The sequence below is a fragment of the Rhinoderma darwinii genome, chromosome 4 (assembly GCF_050947455.1).
Source record: "Rhinoderma darwinii isolate aRhiDar2 chromosome 4, aRhiDar2.hap1, whole genome shotgun sequence".
In the NCBI taxonomy this organism is placed as follows: domain Eukaryota; kingdom Metazoa; phylum Chordata; class Amphibia; order Anura; family Rhinodermatidae; genus Rhinoderma; species Rhinoderma darwinii.
Genome location: NC_134690.1, coordinates 3,548,888 through 3,573,250, shown reverse-complemented (window position 1 = coordinate 3,573,250; position 24,363 = coordinate 3,548,888). Strand labels below are relative to the sequence as shown.

The window sequence follows — 24,363 nt, the reverse complement described above, 5'->3', positions numbered from 1 at the left end:
CTTAGTAAAAAAGTACAAATACAAACCAGGGGTGACCGAGTGCCCAATGCGCGTTTCGCCGTTTCTGCGCCTTGTGGCATGCCTCTACTATATTATAAGTGCTCTACAGAATCTGGGGGGGGGGGCAGTCTAAGAAAATGATATTCTGTCCTTACTACATTGTAATAAAGTAACTAACTAAAGCTCCCTTGTAGAGAATCAAAGCCAGATTTGGGGGGTGGGACTTTTCCCGCTTAATTTTGAAAAAAAGAATTAAAATTGGCCGATATCTACTGGATTTGTTGTGAACCAGTGATATAAATTAAGTCTAATAGATCAGGCCGGACATCATATAACAATTCTTACTCCTGGGTCCTCTTCACCTTCGGGCATCGCCGCACTGGGACTGACAGCAGTCAGCATCAAGATTGTGGACTCGTCAGTAAAGAACATTATGTTAATGGCCTGAGGTCTAATTTTCGGGTTCTGGTCTAGAGTCTGAATTAATTTTAAGGTCTGGGGTTTAAATACATTTTGGTGTGTAATCTTGGTTTGGATTAACTTTGGGGTCTAGTGTAAGGTCAACATTAATTTAGGGGTCTTGTATTGAGTCTAGATTCATTTTAGAGTCTGATCTGGGGTTTGGATGGATTTTGGGTCTAGTCTCCCATGACTCTCAGTAACCCAGCCTTTCCCAGGATTACCAATACCAGGCCACGTGCCAGACCTCCAGACCCTCTGTAGCTTCCTTTCCAGACCCACCTATAGGGAATTCCTGATCCTCTCTACCAGGCCACTTACAGAACTCCACCGGGTTTGAACAATCTGCCGTTAATTGTCTCATTCTGACTATCCCCACCACCATATCAGACTTTCCAATGCTACCACGCCTAGAAATAATCTGACAGAACACCGCTTTACACCACAGCATTTTCTGGGAGTCTCAGTACCACACAGGCTTTGTTAACCCTACGGCATCCACCTTTATCCACAGCCTCCAGCTTTCTACTGCTCTGGACCAAGAGAAGCCGCCTCGTTCACCAGATCCTCTGTCTCAATACGCGCTCACTTCTTACTGAGCTCCACTCTCCTCTCTCCCTTTGGGTGACAAAATCCCCTTCCTTTTTTGTGCTCTTGTACTTTCCCCTCCTAACATCATGGTGGTGCAGCGTATCACGTCTGCCCCGCTCTCTTCTGCCAGTACCAGACTCTTTCAGTGCCTATCAGCGCCTCACCTCTTCCCTGTCCTCACTTTAGTCACCTCCCTCCTAATGACAGCACCGCCAGGATCAGCTCTGCAGAATATCACGGCCTGCACCTACCAGGACATGCACAGACAAGAAAAAAGACACAAAAACATATTACACCACACCTGGCGTCCAGACAGCCTCTACAAAGGTGTCCTATTTATAAAATAATACATTTCTCAGTCCATGGGCTGCAGATGGGTGTAGAGTGAATGGGGCAATTATTTCACGTTACTTACAAATTTAAAAATTTATTTTTTACTTGGCTTTTGGGACTTCCTCAAGAATTTACTGTCTTGATATTGTGGACCACACATCGTGTTTATATACAGATGTCAGAAGTGGCTTATCAAGCATTCTACAGCCATATGACCAGCTCCATAGCCTTGTCCTTGAGGTGAATCCCCACAAGTGGTCTTCTCTAATTTGAACCTTTGGGTCACACAAACATGAATTGATTCCGTTCATAAGGATTGTTCTAATTCCCTAAATCGTGTTCCCAGTGTATCATAGACTTATAATTATATTTAGAAGTGACATAAGAATTAATTATTTTATATGACACCCGCGTTTCCACCTTTTGCAATGTGGAAGAAATTGGAAAGTGTAAGATAAGTGAAGATTGTACTGGAGTCGATAATAGAAGAAGCCGCACTTTGTAAGTTCTGTATCTAAAAACATCTGTGTTAGCTACGAAAAATTGGGCTGACAAAATTCTCAAAAGAAAGTATCACCCCTCCGTTATATATCTGAAAAACAACGATCAGTCCTCACTGTCCAGAATTCTGAAATCTCACTTTCCTGGAAGATTATAGTTATTCCATAAAGGAGAAATGGACAGAAGTGACTGATTGAAAATATCCATTTAATTTCTTCCCAAACTCTTTAGAACATAATATATAAAGGATAATTTCAAAACTTTGATCCTCCCAAGACGCCAGATTCCTAAATCGGAAATATTTTTTGGCATTAAATCTGCGGAGTAATATCACATAAATAGGAAGATGACCCCAATAAGATAAAGGGACGGAGGTGTGAGGTCAGGAAGTAATGCTCCAAGTCAGGGATGGAAATCGCCCTCATTCATAGGCGCAGTAAAGTAAAATGGAGTCTCAGCCTTTTTCTCTCCAAATGAACTCAGACAAGATGCTAATAGCCAATCTGAATATCTTCCTATCCAGCCAAGGGGCGAGCTACTGAAAACAAATAATAATTGAGCAAAGACAAAAGTCTTGAATAAACAGATTCTCTCTGCCTTAGATAATGGAAGACTACCCCAGGTCTTAACCCTGGATTTTAATATTTTTATGTAGAGGTCTAACATTTACATCAATAAAAGTCTCTAACCCTGTAAGAAATTAAAAGTCCCAAATATAGAGTGGAAGAACCTGTTTCTACTGCCATTAACTTCAATCATCTCCCACTTCACACCTGCCTATTAGAAAGAGTGTAGACTTTGTCTAGTTTATTCTGAAGCCAGAAATATATAAATCTGTCCACTAGCTGTAATACAAAGTGAAGGTCCTCAGAGGTATTAGAGAGGTACATCAGCAAATCATCTGCGTAACAAGATATTGTTGAATGGAAAACCCTGTCTTGTACCTCTAGAAGGAAAAATAACTCAGACAGTAAACCGTTAATAACTAGCCGAGCCTTTGGATTAGCGCATTGCAACTTGATCCAGCGTACAAAATTATGTCCAAAACCATATTTCTCAAAAACAGCTCAAATTGTAAAGGATCTGCCAGGCACAACTTCTGTGTATACGCCCATAGGTAATCAGTCTGCACCTGAGTCTATGTCTCTGAGACTGACTCCATCTTCCACTACTCAGGATGGCAGGCTAGGAGGCCTCAGAAGTGTTACCTTCTCATAGAGAATACGATTGCGCTATCAAATTGGTACCAGGAGCTAAGCTCCCTAAGGGTAGGATATTTAATCTTTCTTGTCCCGAACGTGAAGCCATGAGAGAGTATATCCAGGAATGCCTGGCCAAGGGTTACATTCGCCCCTCTACTTCTCCGGTAGGTGCTGGCTTCTTCTTTGTAGGGAAGAAGGATGGTGGTCTTAGGCCATGCATTGACTACCGTAACTTGAATAAGGTCACTGTAAGGAACCAGTATCCCCTTCCTTTGATTCCTGATCTCTTTAATCAGGTTCAGGGGGCCCAAAGGTTCTCTAAGTTTGATCTACGGAGGGCGTATAACCTTATCCGCATCAAAGAGGGGGATGAGTGGAAGACTGCGTTTAACACGCCCGAAGGTCATTTTGAATACCTCGTCATGCCCTTTGGGTTGTGTAATGCTCCCGAGGTCTTCCAGAATTTCATAAATTAGATTTTAAGAGATTACCTGGGGGTATTTCTTGTAGTGTACCTTGATGACATACTGGTGTTTTCCAAGGACTTGTCCTCCCACATTGAGCAGTCAGGAAGGTGCTCCAGGTCCTTCAGGAAAACAAACTGTTTGCGAAAACCGAAAAATGTGTGTTTGGGGTACAGGAGATACCATTTTTGGGTCAAATTCTCACTCCTCATGAATTCCGCATGGACCCTGCCAAGGTCCAGGCTGTGGCGGAATGGGTCCAACCTGCCTCCCTGAAGGCGTTACAGTGTTTCTTGGGGTTCGCTAATTATTACAGGAGATTTATTGCTAACTTCTCGGTCATCGCTAAGCCTCTTACGGACCTCACTCGCAAAGGTGCTGATCTCCACTGGCCTCCTGAGGCTGTCCAGGCTTTTGAGGTCCTTAAGAAGTGCTTTATCTCGGCCCCGGTGCTCGTTCAGCCCAACCAAATGGAGCCATTTATCGTGGAAGTTGACGCATCCGAGGTGGGAGTGGGGGCTGTCTTGTCCCAGGGTACCAGGTCCCTCACCCATCTCCGTCCCTGTGCCTACTTCTCCAGGAAGTTTTCGCCCACTGAGAGTAACTATGATATTGGCAACCGCGAACTCTTAGCCATTAAATGGGCATTTGAAGAGTGGCGCCACTGCCTGGAGGGGGCTAGGCACCAGGTAACGGTCCTTACCGACCACAAGAATCTGGTTTTCCTAGAATCTGCCCGGAGGCTAAACCCGAGACAAGCTCGATGGGCGCTATTTTTTACCAGATTCAACTTTTTGGTTACCTATAGGGCTGGGTCTAAAAATATTAAGGCCGATGCACTGTCGCGTAGCTTCATGGCCAGCCCTCCTTCGGAGGAAGATCCTGCTTGTATTTTGCCTCCTGGTATAGTCGTTTCTTCTATTGATTCTGATTTAGTCTCTGAAATTGCGGCTGATCAAGGTTCAGCTCCCGGGAACCTTCCTGAGAACAAGCTGTTTGTTGCCCTGCAATTCCGGCTAAGGGTACTTAGGGAAAATCATGACTCCGCACTATCTGGTCATCCAGGCGTCCTGGGTACCAAACACCTCATTGCTAGAAACTATTGGTGGCCTGGGTTGCCTAAAGACGTTAAGGCCTACGTCACCGCTTGTGAGGTTTGTGCTAGGTCCAAGACTCCCAGGTCCCGACCAGCGGGCTTACTACGTTCTTTGCCCATTCCCCAGAGACCTTGGACACATATCTCCATGGATTTTATCACTGATTTGCCTCCATCTCAAGGCAAGTCGGTGGTGTGGGTTGTAGTAGACCGCTTCAGTAAGATGTGCCACTTTGTGCCCCTCAAGAAACTACCCAATGCCAAGACGTTAGCTACCTTGTTTGTCAAACACATCCTGCGTCTCCATGGGGTCCCTGTCAATATTGTTTCGGACAGAGGGGTACAATTTGTTTCATTGTTTTGGAGAGCCTTCTGTAAAAAGTTGGAGATTGATCTGTCCTTCTCCTCTGCCTTCCATCCTGAAACTAATGGCCAAACTGAGAGGACTAATCAATCTCTAGAACAATATTTAAGGTGTTTTATCTCTGACTGTCAATATGATTGGGTCTCATTCATTCCCCTCGCCGAATTTTCCCTTAATAACCGGGTCAGTAACTCGTCAGGGGTCTCCCCCTTTTTCTGTAATTTTGGGTTTAATCCACGGTTCTCCTCCGTTTCACCTGGTAGTTCCAACAATCCCGAGGAAGAGGTCGTTCATCGGGAACTGTGCACAGTCTGGGCCCAGGATCAGAAGAACCTAGAGGCGTCCCAGAGCGTACAAAAAACTCAGGCTGATAGAAGACGTTCTGCTAACCCCTTGTTTATGGTCAGGGATCTGGTGTGGTTATCGTCTAGGAACTTGCACCTTAAGGTCCCGTCCAAGAAGTTTGTTACCCGGTTTATTGGGCCATATAAGGTCATTGAAGTCCTCAATCCTGTCTCCTTCCGACTGGAGTTGCCCCCATCTTTTCGAATACACGACGTGTTTCATGCCTCCCTCCTTAGACGCTGCTCCCCGTCCTTGGCTCCATCGAGGAAACCTCCTGTTCCCGTTCTCACCCCTGAGGGGGTGGAATTCGAGGTGGCCAAGATTGTGGACAGCAAGATGGTCCAAGGCTCCCTCCAGTACCTGGTCCATTGGAGAGGATACGGGCCTGAGGAGAGGACTTGGGTACCCGCCCGGGATGTTCACGCTGGGGTATTGGTCAGGAAGTTCCACCTTCGTTTCCCCAATAAACCAGGTCCACTTAGAAAGGGTCCGGTGGCCCCTCATAAAAGGGGGGGTACTGAAAAGGATCTGCCAGGCACAACTTCTGTGTATACGCCCATAGGTACTCAGTCTGCACCTGAGTCTATGTCTCTGAGACTGACTCCATCTTCCACCACTCAGGATGGCAGGATTAGGAGTGGGAGAGCCTATCGCAGCCTGGCCAGACGGAGCTAGCTCCCGCCCTCTGTCTATTTATACCTGCCTTTCCTTTTCCTCCTTTGCTTGTGATTCTTCTGGTGTGGTTTCCTGGCCCAGCTACAGCTTCTGTCTATTTGATCCTGCTCCATACTGACCCTGGCTTACTGACTACTCTCCTGCTCTGCGTTTGGTACCTCGTACACTCCTGCTTTGACTCGGCTCGTTCACCACTCTTGTTGCTCACGGTGTTGCCGTGGGCAACTGCACCATTTCCCTTAGCTTTGTGTACCCTCGTCTGTTTGTCTCGTGCACTTACTGTGCGTAGGGACCGCCGCCCAGTTGTACCCCGTCGCCTAGGGCGGGTCGTTGCAAGTAGGCAGGGACAGAGTGACGGGTAGATTAGGGCTCACTTGTCCGTTTCCCTACCCCCAACATTACACAAATGTAGGGCCACTCCACGCTGCTGCAAAAGCTTTTATGGCGTCCAGAGACAGAATGGAGTGGCCCGCTGTTCCCACACGGATCTGAATGTTATAGAACAATCTCCTGATGTTGATGTTTGTAGATTTATTAGGAACAGATTCATTTAGATGAGGATGGATCAGATAAACAACCACTATTGCCAATCTATTGACCGTTACTTTGGCCAAGAGTTTATCACCACAATTTAATAAGTAGATTGGACGATATGCATTCAGTGACAAAACATCTTTCCCCTTCTTAAGAATTAGTGTTATATTTGATTCTACATAGAAGGGGAAGAGCCTCTTGTTCATATGAAGATTCCAAGACACTTTTGAGTTCCGACAACACGGAGGTCTGGAATTTAGAATATAGTTCATATCAGAGCCGATCCCCACAGCAGGCTATGCAATTGATTGCTGCATGGAGTAGGGGTCCTTTAACATTGGCCAATTTTGGCCGTAACTACGAGAGCCGATCAACGAGTCAGCTCATTGATTGGCGCTCGTTTGCTCCTATTACAAGGAGCTATTATCAGTAATGTTTGGGGACGACCGCTCATTACTATGATCACTAGTCGGCATACATTTCTATTGTGTCAGCAGCACGTCTCCCTGTTTACACACCAAGGTGTTCTGCCAACAACGAAAATATCTTATGCTGTATCAACTATACATAGGGCAATGATCAGGAAAAAGCGTTCTGTCAATGCTCATTTGCCCAACTATTGGCCCGTGCAAAAGGGCCCTAGGTCTCCTTGAACATCAGAAAGAGAAGGTCAGGATACATTGTTAAGACACTTCTCCATCTTCCTTGTTTATATCTAGCACCCAGGTCATGTATAGTTCTCTGACAAAAACCAAAGCAATCTTATCCCTATTGTTATGAACTTTATTGTCCCTATCGCTTATTGCCAAGATGTTGTGTCTACCAGCCTGCTCCCAAACATATTAACCAGGAACTTACCTAGCCTCCCGCTTCATCATACCTGCCTCTACAAGAGAAAATCCAAAAACTCAATATAGGAAACCCATGTCAAAAAAGTGAATTTCCGCCTTATTGAGTTTACATTTACGCGGAGTCTCTTCATTAGCGTTTGATATTTTACATTCTACTATTTTCTTGATGAGCAGAACGCTAATAAAGACCAATAATCTCAATAAACTATTTGTCTAGGGGTATCCTCCCATATTGGTATTTAAATTCATACAGTAGATGTTCAGCTTAAACTGTGATTTAACATAAGTTTTACCAAGTTCTAATGTTACCAGTAGAGGGCAGTGGTCGGAAATAACTCTAGATTCATAGGACATATTTTTAATATAAGGTGTCATAAAAATATTTACTAGGGCCATGTCGATACGTGAAAAGACCTCATGAGATTTGTTAAAACAGGATAACATCAATCTATTCACCAGCCATACTCCACCATCATATTTTCCAAAGAAGAGAAATGCATCCTAATGCAAAGTCCCCCCAGCCTTCACCTATCCCTCTCCTCATCCAAAACATTATTAAAGTTGCCTCCCACTATAAGTGGATGTGTGGTCTTGTCCTTTAGAAATAGTTGTAGCTTCACAAGGACCGTAGAAGCAAAGGGCGAAGGGGCCACATAAACACAAGCCATAACACACTTTGTACCCTCTGGGTTGCAGAACAAGAAAATGTACCGGCCCTCATCATATATTAATTGTGAAATAACTTGACACTTGATATCCAGATGTCTTTATACACTCACCCCTCTGGAGGAGTTTGTGTAACAAGAATTTAATAGTTGAATTATCTATCGTTTGGACATTGGGGAAACTCTCTTCCTTGTCAGGTGTGTCTCCTGGAGGCAAACTATGGTCGGAAGGTAGTGTTTTATTAATTCAAATATTGTAACCCTATATATAGTCTACTGCCCGGACCGCGCACTTTCCATGATAAAATATTTATCAACATCTATCATAATAGGAAAAAAAACATACCTCTCCTTCCCTTCTCCTCCCAAACCTTCTCCCCTCCCAAAACTACTAGTTGACCAGCTGGTGTGTTGCCACCAACCACTAGTCCCTACACTGAGCATAACACCTACACTCCACGCCCCACACCAGACCACCGCCAACGCAACTAAGGAGTACAAAACACAAATAGTACGAAACTCCACCTAGTGTCATTATGATAAAAATTCCCTAAACACATCTCAGAAAAACTTTAACAATCACAAACATCCCTTGAATGTAAGAGAGACACGCTGCACTAAACCTGGTAACCAGAACTGAACTCTTGTGTTTTTCCCAATAGAAAAGTTATGTTTAAAATACAAATTACAGAGCTATGTAAAAAACCAACATGTCCAAATATTGTCCAGAGCCTTCCAAGCCTATCATAGAGAATACGTTTTATGGGGTGAAGCTAAAACATTATATTTATCATAGTTATATAAACCACATGTTCTCTATGTTGTCTCATCATCATCCATCATCATCTGAAAGTGCAGACTAAACAATTATCTCATCTGGTTCCTCCCTCCAGTAAATGTGTTCTTGAGTTCAGTTCTGGTCTCCATAGGATAATGTAGCATTTTGGGAAGAATATACACCCTAAAAGTCCAGCACTAGAGGTTAATATGGCAAATATCTCCACAGCCACCATGTATTTCCCTTTGGTACTTAGATAAGCCGGGATCATGGCTACCCAGACACTGCAGAACACCAGCATGCTGAAGGTGATGTACATGGCCTCATTAAAACTGTCCGGTAACGTACGAGCAAAAAAAGCTGTAATAAAACTAACAGCCGCCAAGACCCCCATGTAACCCAGGACCGAGTAGAACCCAATAACCGAGCCCTCATTACACTGCACAATGATCTTTCCCTGATAGGAGTGTATGTCCAGCTCCGGGAAGGGAGGTGCTAGAGTCAACCAACCCATACAGATTATTACTTGGATGGATGAGCAGAACAACACCAGAGAATTTGACCACTTGCTTCCAATCCAGCGTTTCCAGGCGTTGCCAGGCTTGGTGGCTCTGAAAGCGATGCAAACCATGACGGTTTTGGCCAAGACGCAAGAAACGGCTACTGAGAAGAGGATTCCAAATGAGACCTGACGTAGCAGGCAAGTGATGTCCACTGGACGTCCAAGGAACAAGAAGACACAGAGGAAGCTCAGCATGATGGAGACCAAGAGAAGGAAGCTCAGGTTTCTGTTATTGGCTCTCACAATGGCCGTGTCTTGGTACAAAATAAAAGTCATAAGAATCATGAATGTAAGAAAACAAAATATAATAGAAACCAGACAAATAACTAGGACGATTGTGTCATCTGTGTAGGAGAGAAATTCCAGCAATCTGGGAACACAACGATCCTTCTTCTCATTGGGCCAGTCGAGGTCTGTACATTTCATGCAGCTTTCACTGTCTGGGAAATAGAAGAATAAAAAACCTCAATACCACTGAATATTCAGTATCCAAAATGAGGTCAATATACCTTCCCTCCATAATGATCAGTGGAGAACACCTATTTCTAATGTCTTCATACCTGTCAAGTTGGATATTTCTCCCGGGGAGCACTGGACACAATCATAGCAGCAGGAATAGATTCTGGACTTTGAGACTTTCCGGGTTCCTGGTAAACAATTCTCTGAACACTGAGATTGGGGGACCTAAGGAAAAGACAATCAGAACTTATTGTTTGCGTAGATATTTCTAAGATCCTTCTAAGATCCTGAGAACATAATACATTGATCATCTATGATGGAAAGATAAATAGTCTACTGCACATCCTACACTGACCCAGAGCCGCCTTCATCTCACCTTTTTGATGTTGTTCTTCCAGAAGATCCTCTCTACGTTGATATTAAATGTAGAATGATTTTGTATTGGGTTTGTAGATCCAACATATATTAATACAAGCGATCCGTTCTTTAAAATGAGCCAATTCACAATGGAATATTGTGCAGCGAAATCTCCATTTTCATAGAAGAGACGATTTCCATTAATATCTTTTTGGCTTCCCAGATAATGGTGAAGCTGTGAGAATGAAAGAAGCAAATGTGTCTTGTTATTTCCAGAAAACCATTCACATTCATGTTTAATGTCTTTTTCTACTGAAGTGCAAAGAGTCGCTGATAAACCAGAGGGGAACTGTACATGTCCCATAAGACTTACTGTAAAGTATCTGGACAATAAAGAAGCCACTGGTTTGTCCATGTCAAAACATGAAAGTCAAATCTGGTCTTGGCAATGAGATACCTTAAAATATGACACCAGCGAACCTCATCCAGCCACCTCTGCAAGGCAGTGATAGCGGTATGTCACCAGGCTCCGACCGGTACACTGACAGGCAGAGGCTGCTTATCTGGTAGGACATGTCGCTGGATAGGGCTTAGTGTAAGGGATTGTCTGAGCTCTGCGACTGCATATACGTCCGCATCCCATTCTAGGACATGCCCCCCGCTACTACTATAACTTTAGCTATCTTGGAGAACACCGAGGACCACTGGGCTAATACCAATGGTGGATTAAGTAGACCATAGGCCATTGGCTGTTTTCCAAACTAGGCTCTCATTCTCCACCGCCGCCCCGCCATGACTTGTCTACAGTCAATACCATCTTTCTGTGTGAACAATGACAAGTATATGTGTTACGACTCCGCTTTTGAAAGAGCTGTATCCCTACATACTGACAGTCTCCAAGCATGGCTGACCGTGTCGCACTGTGTAGGGACACATCCTCTTGACAATGGGAATGGTAACACACATTTGTCTATTTGCCCTGGACTACACAAAGACTTTGTGGAATACAAGTATTTCCTTTAACAGACATGTCAGGAGAGGTGACCGCACCTCTATAAATTCAGTGACTCACAAGTGACATCTTCTCTGATGGGAATCATTCTTTTTTATTTTCTTCTCCATCTGATTCAAACCATTAGGGCATCTTCTCCTGACCACTGCAGCATTTTCTGCCGAGACCTCTTTTCCCCTCACTACTGCAGCCATTTCCAGCGTCTATATCAGTGATGGGGAACCTTTTTTCTGCCGAGGGCCATTTGGATATTTATAACATCATTCGCGGGCCATACAAAATTATCAACTTAAAAATTTGCCTGCTATATTTTGTTAAACATTTAATTAACCCCTTCAAGACACAGCCTGTTTTGGCCTTCAGGACACAGCCAATTTTTTCAAATCTGACATGTTTCACTTTATGTGGTAATAACTCCGGAATGCTTTTACCTATCCAAGCGATTCTGAGATTGTTTTCTCGTGACACATTGGAATTTATGTTACTGGCAAAATTTGCTCGATACATTAAGTATTTAATTGTGAAAAACACCAAAGTTTAGCGAAAAATTGCAAAAATTTGCATTTTTCTAAATTTATATGTATCAGCTTGTAAGACAGATAGTAATACCACACAAAATTGTTGCTAATTAACATCACCCACATGTCTACTTTAGATTGGCATCGTTTTTTGAACATCCCTTTATTTTTCTATGACATCACAAGGCTTAGAACTTTAGCAGCAATTTCTCACATTTTCAAGAAAATTTCAAAAGGCTATTTTTACAGGGGCCAGTTCAGTTGTGAAGTGGATTTTAGGGCCTTGTATATTAGAAACCCTCGATAAGTCACCCCATTTTAAAAACTTCACCCCTCAAAGTATTCAAAACAGCATTTAGAAAGTTTATTAACCCTTTAGATGTTTCACAGGAATTAAGGCAAAGTAGATGTGAAATGTTCAAATTTCTTTTTTTTTTTTGCAGAAATGCATTTTTCATCAATTTTTTTTGTAACACAGAAAGTTTTACCAGAGAAATGCTGCAACTCAATATCTATTGCCCAGATTCTGCAGTTTTTAGAAATACCCCACATGTGGCCCTAGTGCACTTATTGACTGAAACACCAGCCTCAGAAACAAAGGAGCACCTAGAGGATTTTGGGGCCTCCTTTTTATTAGAAAATATTTTGGCTCCATGTCTGGTTTGAAAGGCTCTTGCGGCACCAAAACAGTGGAAACCCCCCAAAAGTGACACCATTTTGGAAACTATACCCCTTGAGGAAATTATCTAGGGGTATAGTGAGCATTTTGACGCCGCAGGTTTTTTGCAGAAATTATTGGAAGTAGGCCGTGAAAATGAAAATCTACATTCTTTCAAAGAAAATGTAGGTTTAGCTAATATTTTCTAATTTCCACAAGGACTAAAAGGAGAAAATGCACCACTACTTTTGTAAAGCAATTTCTCCCGAGTTAAACAATACCCCGCATGTGGTCATAAACGGCTGTTTGGACACACGGCGGAGCTTAGAAGGGAAAGAGCGCCATTTGGCTTTTGGAGCTCAAATTTAGCAGGAATGGTTTGCGGAGACCACGTCACATTTGCAAAGCCGCTAAGGGACCAAAACAGTGAAAACGCCAAAAAATTACTCCATTGAGAAAACTACACCCCTTGAGGAATCCATCTAGGGGTGTAGTGAGCATTTTTGACCCCACAGGTGTTTCATCGATTTTATTAGAATTGGGCAGTGAAAATAAAAAAATTCCTTTTTCTTCAATAAGACGTAGCTTTAGCTCAAAATTTTTAATTTTATCAACAAATAAAGGAATAAAAGAACCCCAACATTTGTAAAGCAACTTCTCTGGAGTACGGCAATACCCAATTTGTGGTCATAAACTGCTGTTTGGGCATACGGCAAGGATCAGAAGAGAAGGAGCGCCGTTTGGCTTTTGGAGCACAGATTTTGCTGGATTGGTTTCTTGACACCATGTCACATTTGCAAAGCTCCTAAGGTACCAGTACAGTGGAAACTCCCCAAAAGTGACTCGATTCACGAAACTACACCCTTTGAGGAATTCATCTAGGAGTGTAGTGAGCATTTTGACCCCACAGGTGTTTCATAGATTTTATTAGAATTGGGCAGTGAAAATAAAAAAAAACATTTTTCTTCAATAAGACGTAGTTTTAGCTGAAAATGTTTCATATTCTCAACAAATAAATGAAAAAGAGCACCCCAACACTTGTAAAGCAACTTCTCCTGTGTACGGCAATACCACATATGTGGTCATAAACTGCTGTTTAGGATCAGAGTAGGGCTCAGAAGGGAAGAAGCGCCATTTGGCTTTTGGAGTACAGATTTTGCTGGATTGGTTTCTGGTCGCTATGTCGCATTTGCAAAGTCCCTGTGGGAACAAAACAGTGGATCCCCCCCCCAGAAATTACCCCATTTTGGAAACTACACCCCTCAAGGTATTCACCTAGTGGTGTAGTGAGCATATTAACCCCACAGGTGATTGGCAGAAATTGGTGTGCACTGATTTTCGACCATATAGAAGAAGGAATCAGCGTGACTCGCTGAGGTACGTAACTCCCATATATTCACACAGAGAAAAAGGAGTCGGACACGACTATTGAAAAATAGAAAATATAATTTTTATTATAACAATTTAAAAGATGATGACATATAAAAAACTACAGAGGAACCAAAATCAGGTCTGTATAGGGGCCATGTATATAATAGTATAAACACCCCAGATGGTAGTGTCAAAATACACAATACATAGAATTTAACCCCTTAGTGACCACTAATACGCCTTTTTACGTGATTCACTACTGGGCTTTAGGCTAGGCTGACGCCTTTTCACGTCAGCCTAGTCTAAGTCCTGCACGGGTCTCCCGTGCAGGCAGGAGCCGGGGCTCTGCTGTCTGATGACAGCTGAGCTCCTGCTCCAACGCCCGCGATCGAAGTTTACTTCGATCGCGGCCGTTTAACCCGTTAAATGCCGCCGTCAATAGCGACCGCGGCATTTAACTTTGTTTACAGAGGGAGTGCGCTCCCTCTGTCACCCATCGGCGGCCCGCGAATGCAATCGCGGGTCTCCGATGGGGTGTCATGGCAGTCGGGGGCCTGATAAAAGCCCCCAGGTCTGCCCTGGACATATGCCTGTTAGGACGCGCCGGAGGCACGTCCTAACAGATTGCCTGTCAGATTTACACTGACAGGCAATAATGCTCTGGTATACGAAGTATACCAGAGCATTATAGCAGCGATCGGAATATCGCACAGTAAAGTCCCCGAGTGGGACTAATAAAATCAGTCATCAAAGTGAAATAAAGATTATTAATAAAAAGTGCAGTAAAAAAATAAATAAAACCATTTTTTTCCATAAAAAGTGGTTTTATTTAGTAAAAGTGTAAAGTACACATATGTGGTATCGCCGCGACCGTAATGACTCCACTAATAAAGTTAATATGTAATTTAAACCGCAAAGTGAAGACCCTAAAAAAGAAACGCCAAAAACTATGGCGAAATTGCAATTTTTTTCCATTGCCCCCCAAAAAAGTCATAATAAAAATTAATCAATAAGTCCCATGTACCCCAAAACAGTACCATTCAAAACTACGTCTTGTCCCGCAGAAAACAAGCCCAAAAAAATCACTACATTGATGGAAAAATAAAACAATTACGGCTCTTGGAAAGCGACGATGCAAAAACAAATAATTTTAGTTCAAAAGTGTTTTTATTGTGCAAAAGTCGTAAAACATAAAAAAAACTCCACATATGTGTTATCGCCGTAATCGTTCCGACCCATAGAATAAAGGTAACATGTTATTTACGTCGCATAGTGAACGGCGTCAATTTAAAAACGCATAGAACAATGGCGGAATTGCAGTTTTTTTTTATAATCCCCCCCAAAAAGGTTAATAAAAGTTAATATAAAAATTATATGTACCCAAAAATGGTGCTATTAAAAAGCACAACTAATCCCGCAAAAAACAAGTCCTCATACAGCTATGTAGACGAAAAAATAAAAACTTTATAGCTCTTTGAATGCGACTATAGAAAAACGAATAAAATAGCTTGGTCATTAAGGCCTAAAATGGGCTGGTCACTAAGGGGTTAAGATGGAAACACAGGCATTGGCATGGCTTAAATTTACAAGTACTTTTCATTTGAATCAATGCTGCGTATCTGTCTAAGTGAATGAATGTTTGCTAAGGCAATTCTCACACATGCTACATCATCAGTGTATAAGGAATGTAGTCACAGACTAGAAGAATGCAACCTAGCATGGTAACCAGGAATAACTAGCCTAATAGATAACATGTCAAACTTCCCCAGAATCAGGAGGTAGAAAAATGGAGCTACCACAGTATTCAAAAGTAATGAATGGCAGTAACAGAAGCAGCGTACACTGTTTCCGTACCTATCTATGGGACTTAGGGTTTAGCTTAGCTCGGCGAGCTACGCTGTTTTCTTCTTCATGGATGGAATTCACAAGCTCCAGCAGAACACAAAGAAGTAGAACGGAGTTTAGGGGCCCCGTTCTAGAGATAGATCTGGGACCCAGAGGAGAGACACGCATCTATCGGACATTTATTACATATCCTGTGGATATATCATAAAGGTCCTTGATGGAAAAAAAAAACCTTTAAATCACTTGGACGTCACTTTAAGTAGGGTGTGCGGACGGGGCCAAGGAGGGAATGACATGGCGGCAGCGTGAGGTCGGGCGTGCTATGCCGAGATTGGACCAGTCCAGTCACCTGACCTCACGTCACTCATCCGGAGAACTGCATACATGAAAGTCTGTGTATAAAACACTCAAAATGAGGTGCATATAAAGATTTCTGCATACACAGCTCACCCTGAGAGCTGCGTACATGGATGTAGCTTTATATACAAATACAGCAATGCCCTAGTACTGTGGTCTCCATGATCTGCTCTTGGCCACAGAAGGAAAAAAGGCAGTCAGAGTGACCTCGGGGCGTGCTGTCACAGGAGTGGACCAGTCCAGTAACCTGAGCTCACATCACTGATATAAGGTCAGATGACTGGACTGTGCAGGCCCGGGACTGGACCAGTCCGGTCACCTGACCTCACATCACTGACTCCTGTCAGGTGACCGGACTGGTCAACTCTTGGGCCAGCACAGTCCAGTCACCTGACCTCACATCACTGATTCAGGTCAGGTGTCCAGACTGATCCACTCTTGTTTGAGGCTGGCCGGACCAAATGATCCCTCAGGCCTTATACGGCCCGTGTGACGGAGGTTCCCCACCCCTCTATAGAAACACAAACATTCAGACACCAAACCCCCTAAATTGTTCCATAACCCAGACCAGATCCCTAATCAAATTCAGACCCCAGGCCCATACATTAATTCAGACCCCAGACCAGACTCTAGAATACATACAGACCCCAGACTAAACTATTGCAGTTCCCAGATCAGAGTCCCCTAAACAAATACAGACCCAGAACAAGCACCCAAAATAAATACAGACCCCAGACCAGTCCATCTAAATACAGACCCCAGATCCCTAAATACGGACCCCCAAACCTGTCCCCTAAACTAATACGCGCTTCAGACTTGAGTTACTAAATGCAGACCCCCTAAACTTATACAGAACCCAGACCGGCCCCAATATACTTAGCAGCTTAAACTCTTTTATATGTAGTCTTGCTGCTCTACTCTCTTGTTTAAGGACCTGCCTACATGGTCTTATGTCCTTATGTCTGAAGGTCCTTTTGTAGGACATGGGGCAAATGCATGATTTTTAAAAGTGGTTTCCAAATGTATACTTTTCAAACCAAGTTATTTTCGCCATGCTCCCACTACCTTCTGGTTTTTACACCATGACTTATCCACCAGCCAAGTCCTTTATTTTACAAGCTCTAAAACAAAAAAGGGCTAGGCTAGTGGATATGTTCTGACACTACTGGTAGCGTAAAAATCCGGCTAGATAATGCCTGTCATGCCCGTGGCCGCGGGTCGTCAGGTTCACTCATCTCCTGACACCCGCAGCTATGGATCTGCGAGCGATGGCCCCAGTCTCTTCCTCAGGAGACACCAGCGCTCACTTCCGCTCACCTCGGCCGGGTCCCAAAGGGTGGGCGCGCACACTCGTGCACGCTCTTAACGGGGCAGCGTGCACACCACACTTTTATGTTTAATTAGCCCATAGCACCCTGTACTAAAAGAAGGGCCCAGCCCCTTCCTCCAATGCCTGAGCGTTGTTGTCTTACCCTAGTTTGTCTATGCAAATGGTCTTCTAATGTTTCCCAGTTCCCAGTGTTCCCTTTTCCTGTATCCTGTAACCTGTATCCCGTGCTATCCTTGTCAAGTGCTGTGCTGACCTGTAGCCATGCTGTGCTGTATACCATGCCTGTCTGTTACACCACGCCTGACGTCTATCTGCTGCCTAGTCCCAGCCGAGCCTGCCTTGCTACTGTTAGAGCTGCCACAGGTACCCTATATGAACTATAGACTGTAACCTGCAACCTGTTGGCCAGCTGACATACCGCCAAGTCGGTATGGCCCAGTGGGTCCAAGAACCCAACGTGACAATGCCACACTCAGTGCCTCTTGCAGATAGTGCCCCACTCTGCCCCCAGTAGAAAGTGGCACACACTGCTTCCTGTATATACTGCCACAGTGTCCCTTGTAGATAATGCCACACATTGCTCCCTGTAGATAGTGCCGTAGTGTCCCTTGTAGATAGTGCCACACTACCCCCTGCAGATAGTACAATAAACTACTACCTTAAATAGTGCCAGAGTGCCCTCTGTAGATTTTGCCACACACTGCACCCTATAGCTAGTGCCAGAGTGTCCCTTGTAGATAGTGCCACACACTGACTCCTGCAAATAGTGCCACACACTGGCCCTTTAGTTTGTGATACACAGTGCCCTCTATAAATAGTGCTGCACACTGCCCCTATAGATAGTGCCACACATTGCATATGTACAGTAGTTTTAAAAAAAATAGCAGTGAGTTTAAAAAATCAAACAAATTGCAAAATCATTGTAATAAATTGTATTTGCCTAAATGCATTGAAAATCTGATACATTCACTTCCAAATCACAACAATAACAAAATTTCTCCCATTTCTGTTAAGACTTTATAGAAAGTAAAGAAAAGGAATATTAGGCTGTTCAAAAAAATAGCAGTGCCGGCATGTTTCTTTAAAAACATAAAAATGTAATGTAGAAACTGAAAAAATGTTTGAGATTTCACTTTACTGAAGTAATATTTGGTGTCATCACCGTTGTTTCTGAGAACTCTTGACATCTGTGTTGTATGGAGTCCACAACTTCTGGCCCCTCTGAGCAGATATCCAGTCCAGGAAGATTGGACGACATTCCACAGTTCTTTTGCATTTTTGGGTTTTGCCTCATAAACCAAATTTTTTATGTCACCCCATAAGTTCTCTATGGAATTGAGGTCGGGGGATTGGAATGCCACTCCATTACCTCAATCCTGTTGGTCTGGAAACAAGATGTTGTTCTCTTTCTGGTGAGTTTTTGGCCATTTCTAGGGCATTTCTTTTTCGGCATAGGGCAACATAATTCCTCAAGTATTTTTTAATTATTCAAACTGATCCATGATCCCTTGTATATGATAAATAGGCCCAACATCATGGTATGAGAAACATTCCCATATCATGATTTTTGCAGCACCTTGCTTTACTGTCTTCACAGTGTACTGTGGCTTGTAGTCAGTGCTCGGGGGTCGTCTGACAAATTGCAGACACTAGGACCAAAAAGAATAATTTTGCTTTCATCAGTTCACAAAATGTTGCGCCATTTCTCTTTGGGCCAGTCAATGTGTTCCTTGGCAGATTTAAACCTATTTAGGACGTGTCTTTTTTTGCGGGGAGTTCTTGGTAACTTGACTTCACTTAATCGTCTCGTGATTGGAGCAGATCACTGGTAACTTCACATCTTCTTTCAACTTTCTGGAGGTGATCATTGGCTGAGCCTTTACCATTTTGGCTATTCTTCCATCCATTAGATCAGTAGTTCCCCGCTTCCTTCCATGTCTTTCAGGTTTTGGCGCTTCATTCCGTGTATTTCAGATTTTGACGCTCCCTTCCGCATCTTTCCGGTTTTGGCGCTCCCTTCCGCGTCTTTCAAGTTATGGTGGCAATTTCAAGGCATTAGAGATGATTTTAGCTGAGCAGCCGATAATTTGCTGCATTTCTCTTTATGTTTTTCCCTCTCCAATCAACTTTTTAATCAAAGCCGGTTTTTCATCAGAACAATGTCTGGAACGACCCATTGTCCCCAGTATTTCAGAAGGAAATGCACTATTACCAACATGTCCAACATTTGACACCCTCCCGCCTTACATAAGCCCACAATTGACCCCTATCATTCCACAGAATGAAGGACGTCACCAATTTATTTCCTCACTGCTATCATTGTGAACAAGTTCCTTAGAATTAGGCCCCATGCACACGACCGTGCCCGCAATTGCTGTCCGCGATCGCGGGCATGGCCGGCCGCTGACTGACAGCCGCATTTTCGGGCCGTGCTCCCATACAAAGTATGGGAGCACGGCCCGCAAAATGCGAAAGAACGGACATGTTCCATAATTCCCGGAACATTTCCACGGCACTGACACCCTTCCATAGTGCTACTGAAAGGTGTCAGCGTTCAATGAAAGTGAATGGCTCCGTTTTTGCGGACCGCATTTGCAGTCCGCAAAAACGGAGGTTTTTTGCTGTCGTGTGCATGGGGCCTTAATGATTCATTTCCTCAGAATGAGCGGCATTCATGAATTAATTATTTCTACTGCACTTACAAGTAAATGATTTGCTCTGTATAAATATCACTTATACCAAAAACATTTATTTATCAGGTTAGTGACGTTGAACTGCTTTTAAAAAAAAAACACTAATGTAGATAGTGCCACACACAGTGCCCATGTAGGTAGTGCCACACACAGTGCCCATGTAGGTAGTGCCCATGTAGGTAATGCCACACACAGTTCCCATGTAGGTAGTGCCACACACAGTGCCCATGTAGGCAGTGCCACACACAGTGCTCATGTAGGTAGTGCCACACACAGTGCCCATGTAGGTAGTTCCACACACAGTGCCCATGTAGTTATTGCCACACACTGTGCCCATATAGGTAGTGTCACACACATTGCCCAGGTAGTAAGTGCAACAGTGCCCATGCAGGCAGTGCCTCAATTCCCATGTATGCATGGCCACACTGCCCAGGTGGGTAGTGCCACAGTGCCATGTAGATAGTGCCACATACACTGTAGATAGTGCCACACTGCCCACTGTAGATAATGCCACACTCAGTGCCTCTTGTAGATAGTGTCCCACACTGCCTCAATGAAATAGTGCCACATACTGCTTCCTGTATATAGTGCCACAGTGTCCCTTGTAGATAGTGCCACACACATCCATGTAGATATTGCTACAGAGCCCCCTGTAAGTAATAACACACATTACCCCCATAGACAGTGCAAGGGTGCAACCTGTAGCATGTGCCACACATGGCCCCCTATAGATAGTGCCACACACACTGCCCCTTTAAATAGTTCCACACACTAACCATGTAGATAGTGCCAGAATGTCCCCTTGTAGATAGTGACACACACTGCCCCTATAGATAGTGCCACACAGTGCCCCCTGTAGATAGTGCCACAGACTGCCTAAGTGGATAGCGCCACACACAATGCCCTTATAGGCAGTGCTACAGTGCCCATGAAGGCAGTGCCCAAATGCCCATGTACAGCCACAAAGGTAGTGCCAAAGTGACCATGCAGACATTGCCACAATCCCTGTAGATAGCACCACATTGCCCACTGTAGATAGTGCCACAATCACTTGTCCCCCTTCCAGTGCCGTGCTTTCCTCCAGCGATGCGTACCTGGTCTCTTCTGAACAGACTTGCTCCAGCGGAGCGACGCAGGCGCAACAAACTCCATGTATGTATGGCCACAGTGCCCAGCTAGGTAGTGCCACAGTGCACAGGTAGATAGAGCCACAGTGACCATGTAGATAGTGCCACACTCACATATACCCGTTCCAGCACCGTGCTTTCCTCTAGCGATGCAGGCCTGGTCTCTTCTGACCAGGTCTGCTCCAGTGGAGCGCCGCAGGTGGCACTATTACGTCGTCCTGTCGCCTGCATCACAAAAAACACTGTATGGCTTGGAGTACGACAGATGGTTCCCTTGCCTCTCCAGTGGTGTCAATTGCATCTGCGTTCTTAGGATGGGGATACAATTGATTCCCATAGTATGTAAGGGACTTCCATCTCTTTTTACAAGGTGTTCTGGACAATTGGAAACCCCCCTGTGTGTGTCCCATACAGAAAGCAATTCAGTCACGGACTTTGCCGCGATTCATGGGAAAAACAAAATAAATCTACAATGTGCTTTTATTCTTTCGGCTGCCATTGGAAACCTCAGGCCTTGGGCGAGCACCCTAAATGGACCTATGGGAATCCACCACCCGGTGCCCGATCTTCACTCACTACTGTCACTTCTCTGCCCCTTCCGAATTTGCCATTTGACTCAATGCATTAGCAATTGTACCTACAGTAAATCCCTTCTTAGTAAGACTTTTAAAGCCCTTATCTCTTAAGTAAGCAAATGGTGGAGAGGGTGGATTCATTAGAAGAACTTCATGATGAAACTTGTCAATATATTCCTCAACTACAGACCTCTGTCTTCACCAATGCAGGAAGACAATTGCAGCGCGTATAATCTGAGCACTATCTCCGAGATGTTCTGTACGTCTCATACCTAAACCAGACAAGGACCATTTATAGTGACAGAGCTGTAGACCGATTGCCCTTATTAATTCTGATCCTAAGATTTTAACTCTTTACTCACTTGAATTGCTGTGGGGGGGCACAATACTAGAAGGGCAATCGATCTGACAGACATTATACATAGACCTGAAGAGTCCGCCCTCCTCTGAAGTCTGGATGCTGATAAGATGTGTGACCGCTCGGGCTGACCCTTCATGTTTTAGGCTTTAAATATTTATGGGGTAACTGGTCCTTCTTCACAGCTGTTAAAAACCTTTACTCGTTCCCAACTGCTACAATTAAACTTCCCCACACCTCCACTCGCCATCTAGATAAACATGTAACTAGACAGAGAAGCCCCCCGGCCCTCCTTCTATTTGTTCTTTGCACTAGCAGCTGCTCTTCATTCTACCTGGATATTAGAGGGCTGGTAGATAGAGATAAGGAATTGAAATTATCATCATTATTCACTGATGATTTACTGACATTCACTCATCTGCATGTATCCCTTCCTAATCTACATGCCCTTCTATGAGAATTTGGTAGTCTCTCTGGCTATAAGGGCAATATGACTAAGACGGAGGGCCCTCCATTAAATATTCCTACTAATCAGATCCTTATAAGCAACTTCCCGTATCAGTGCCAGACCCCCTCCCTCCGGTACTTTTGTGTCAACTTTACCTTTAGCTCAGGTCCTATATATATATATATATATATATATATATATATATATATATATATATATATATATATATATACACACACTACCGTTCAAAAGTTTGGGGTCACCCAGACAATTTTGTGTTTTCCATGAAAACTCACACTTATTTTTATCAAGTCAGTTGCAAAATGACTAGAAAATATAGTCAAGACATTGACAAGGTTAGAAATAATGATTTTTATTTGAAATAATAATTTTCTCCTTCAGACTTTGCTTTGGTCGCTCCATTTGCAGCAATTACAGCATTACAGACCTTTGGCATTCTAGCTGTTAATTTGCTGAGGTAATCAGGAGAAATTTCACCCCATGCTTCCAGATGCCCCTCCCACAAGTTGGATTGGCTTGATGGGCACTTCTTGCGTACCATACGGTCAAGCTGCTCCCACAACAGCTCTATGGGGTTGAGATCTGGTGACTGCGCTGGCCACTCCATTACAGATAGAATACCAGCTGCCGGCTTCTTCCCTAAATAGTTCTTGCATAATTTGGAGGTGCTTTGGGTCATTGTCCTGTTGTAGGATGAAATTGGCTCCAATCAAGCGCTGTCCACATGGTATGGCATGGCGTTGCAAAATGGAGTGATAGCCTTCCTTATTCACAATCCCTTTTACCTTGTACAAATCTCCCACTTTACCAGCACCAAAGCAACCCCAGACCATCACATGACCTCCACCATGCTTGACAGATGGCGTCAGGAGCTCTTCCAGCATCTTTTCAGTTGTTCTGCTTTTCACAAATGTTCTTCTGTGTGATCCAAACACCTCAAACTTCGATTCGTCTGTCCATAACACTTTTTTCCAATCTTCCTCTGTCCAATGTCTGTGTGCTTTTGCCCATATTAATCTTTTCCTTTTATTGGCCAGTCTCAGATATGGCTTTTTCTTTGCCACTCTGCCCTGAAGGCCAGCATCCCGGAGTCGCCTCTTCACTGTAGACGTTGACACTGGCGTTTTGCGGGTACTATTTAATGAAGCTGCCAGTTGAGGACCTGTAAGGCGTCTATTTCTCAAACTAGAGACTCTAATGTACTTGTCTTGTTGCTCAGTTGTGCAGTGGGGCCTCCCACTTCTCTTTCTACTCTGGTTAGAGCCTGTGTGTGCTGTCCTCTGAAGGGAGTAGTACACACCGTTGTAGGAAATCTTCAGTTTCTTGGCAATTTCTCGCATGAAAAAGCCTTCATTTCTAAGAACAAGAATAGACTGTCGAGTTTCACATGAAAGCTCTCTTTTTCTAGCCATTTTGAGAGTTTAATCGAACCCACAAATGTAATGCTCCAGATTCTCAACTAGCTCAAAGGAAGGTCAGTTTTATAGCTCCTCTAAACAGCAAAACTGTTTACCGCGGTGCTAACATAATTGCACAAGGGTTTTCAAGTGTTTTCTAATCATCCATTAGCCTTCTAACACAGTTAGCAAACACAATGTACCATTAGAACACTGGAGTGATGGTTGCTGGAAATGGGCCTCTATACACCTATGTAGATATTGCATTAAAAAACAGATGTTTGCAGCTAGAATAGTCATTTAGCACATTAACAATGTATAGAGTGTATTTCTGATTCATTTAATGTTATCTTCATTGAAAAAAACTGTGCTTTTCCTTCAAAAATAAGGAAATTTCTAAGTGACCCTAAACTTTTG

At 43.7% G+C, this 24,363-nt stretch overlaps 1 protein-coding gene across 1 annotated transcript in view; it reads right to left on the bottom strand.

Moving 5' to 3' along the window:
• Nucleotides 1-7,678: 7,678 nt before the first annotated feature.
• The window catches only part of LOC142759104 (vomeronasal type-2 receptor 26-like), a 31,335-nt gene continuing 14,650 nt past the window's right edge, over nt 7,679-24,363 (bottom strand). Inside the window, exons 4-6 of the mRNA XM_075860972.1 lie at nt 10,256-10,471; nt 9,981-10,104; nt 7,679-9,860 (exon numbers count right to left, since the gene is read on the bottom strand). Of these exons, the coding sequence (XP_075717087.1) occupies nt 8,953-9,860; nt 9,981-10,104; nt 10,256-10,471 (1,248 nt within the window). The 3' untranslated portion in view covers nt 7,679-8,952. The remainder of the gene's footprint in view (nt 9,861-9,980; nt 10,105-10,255; nt 10,472-24,363) is intronic.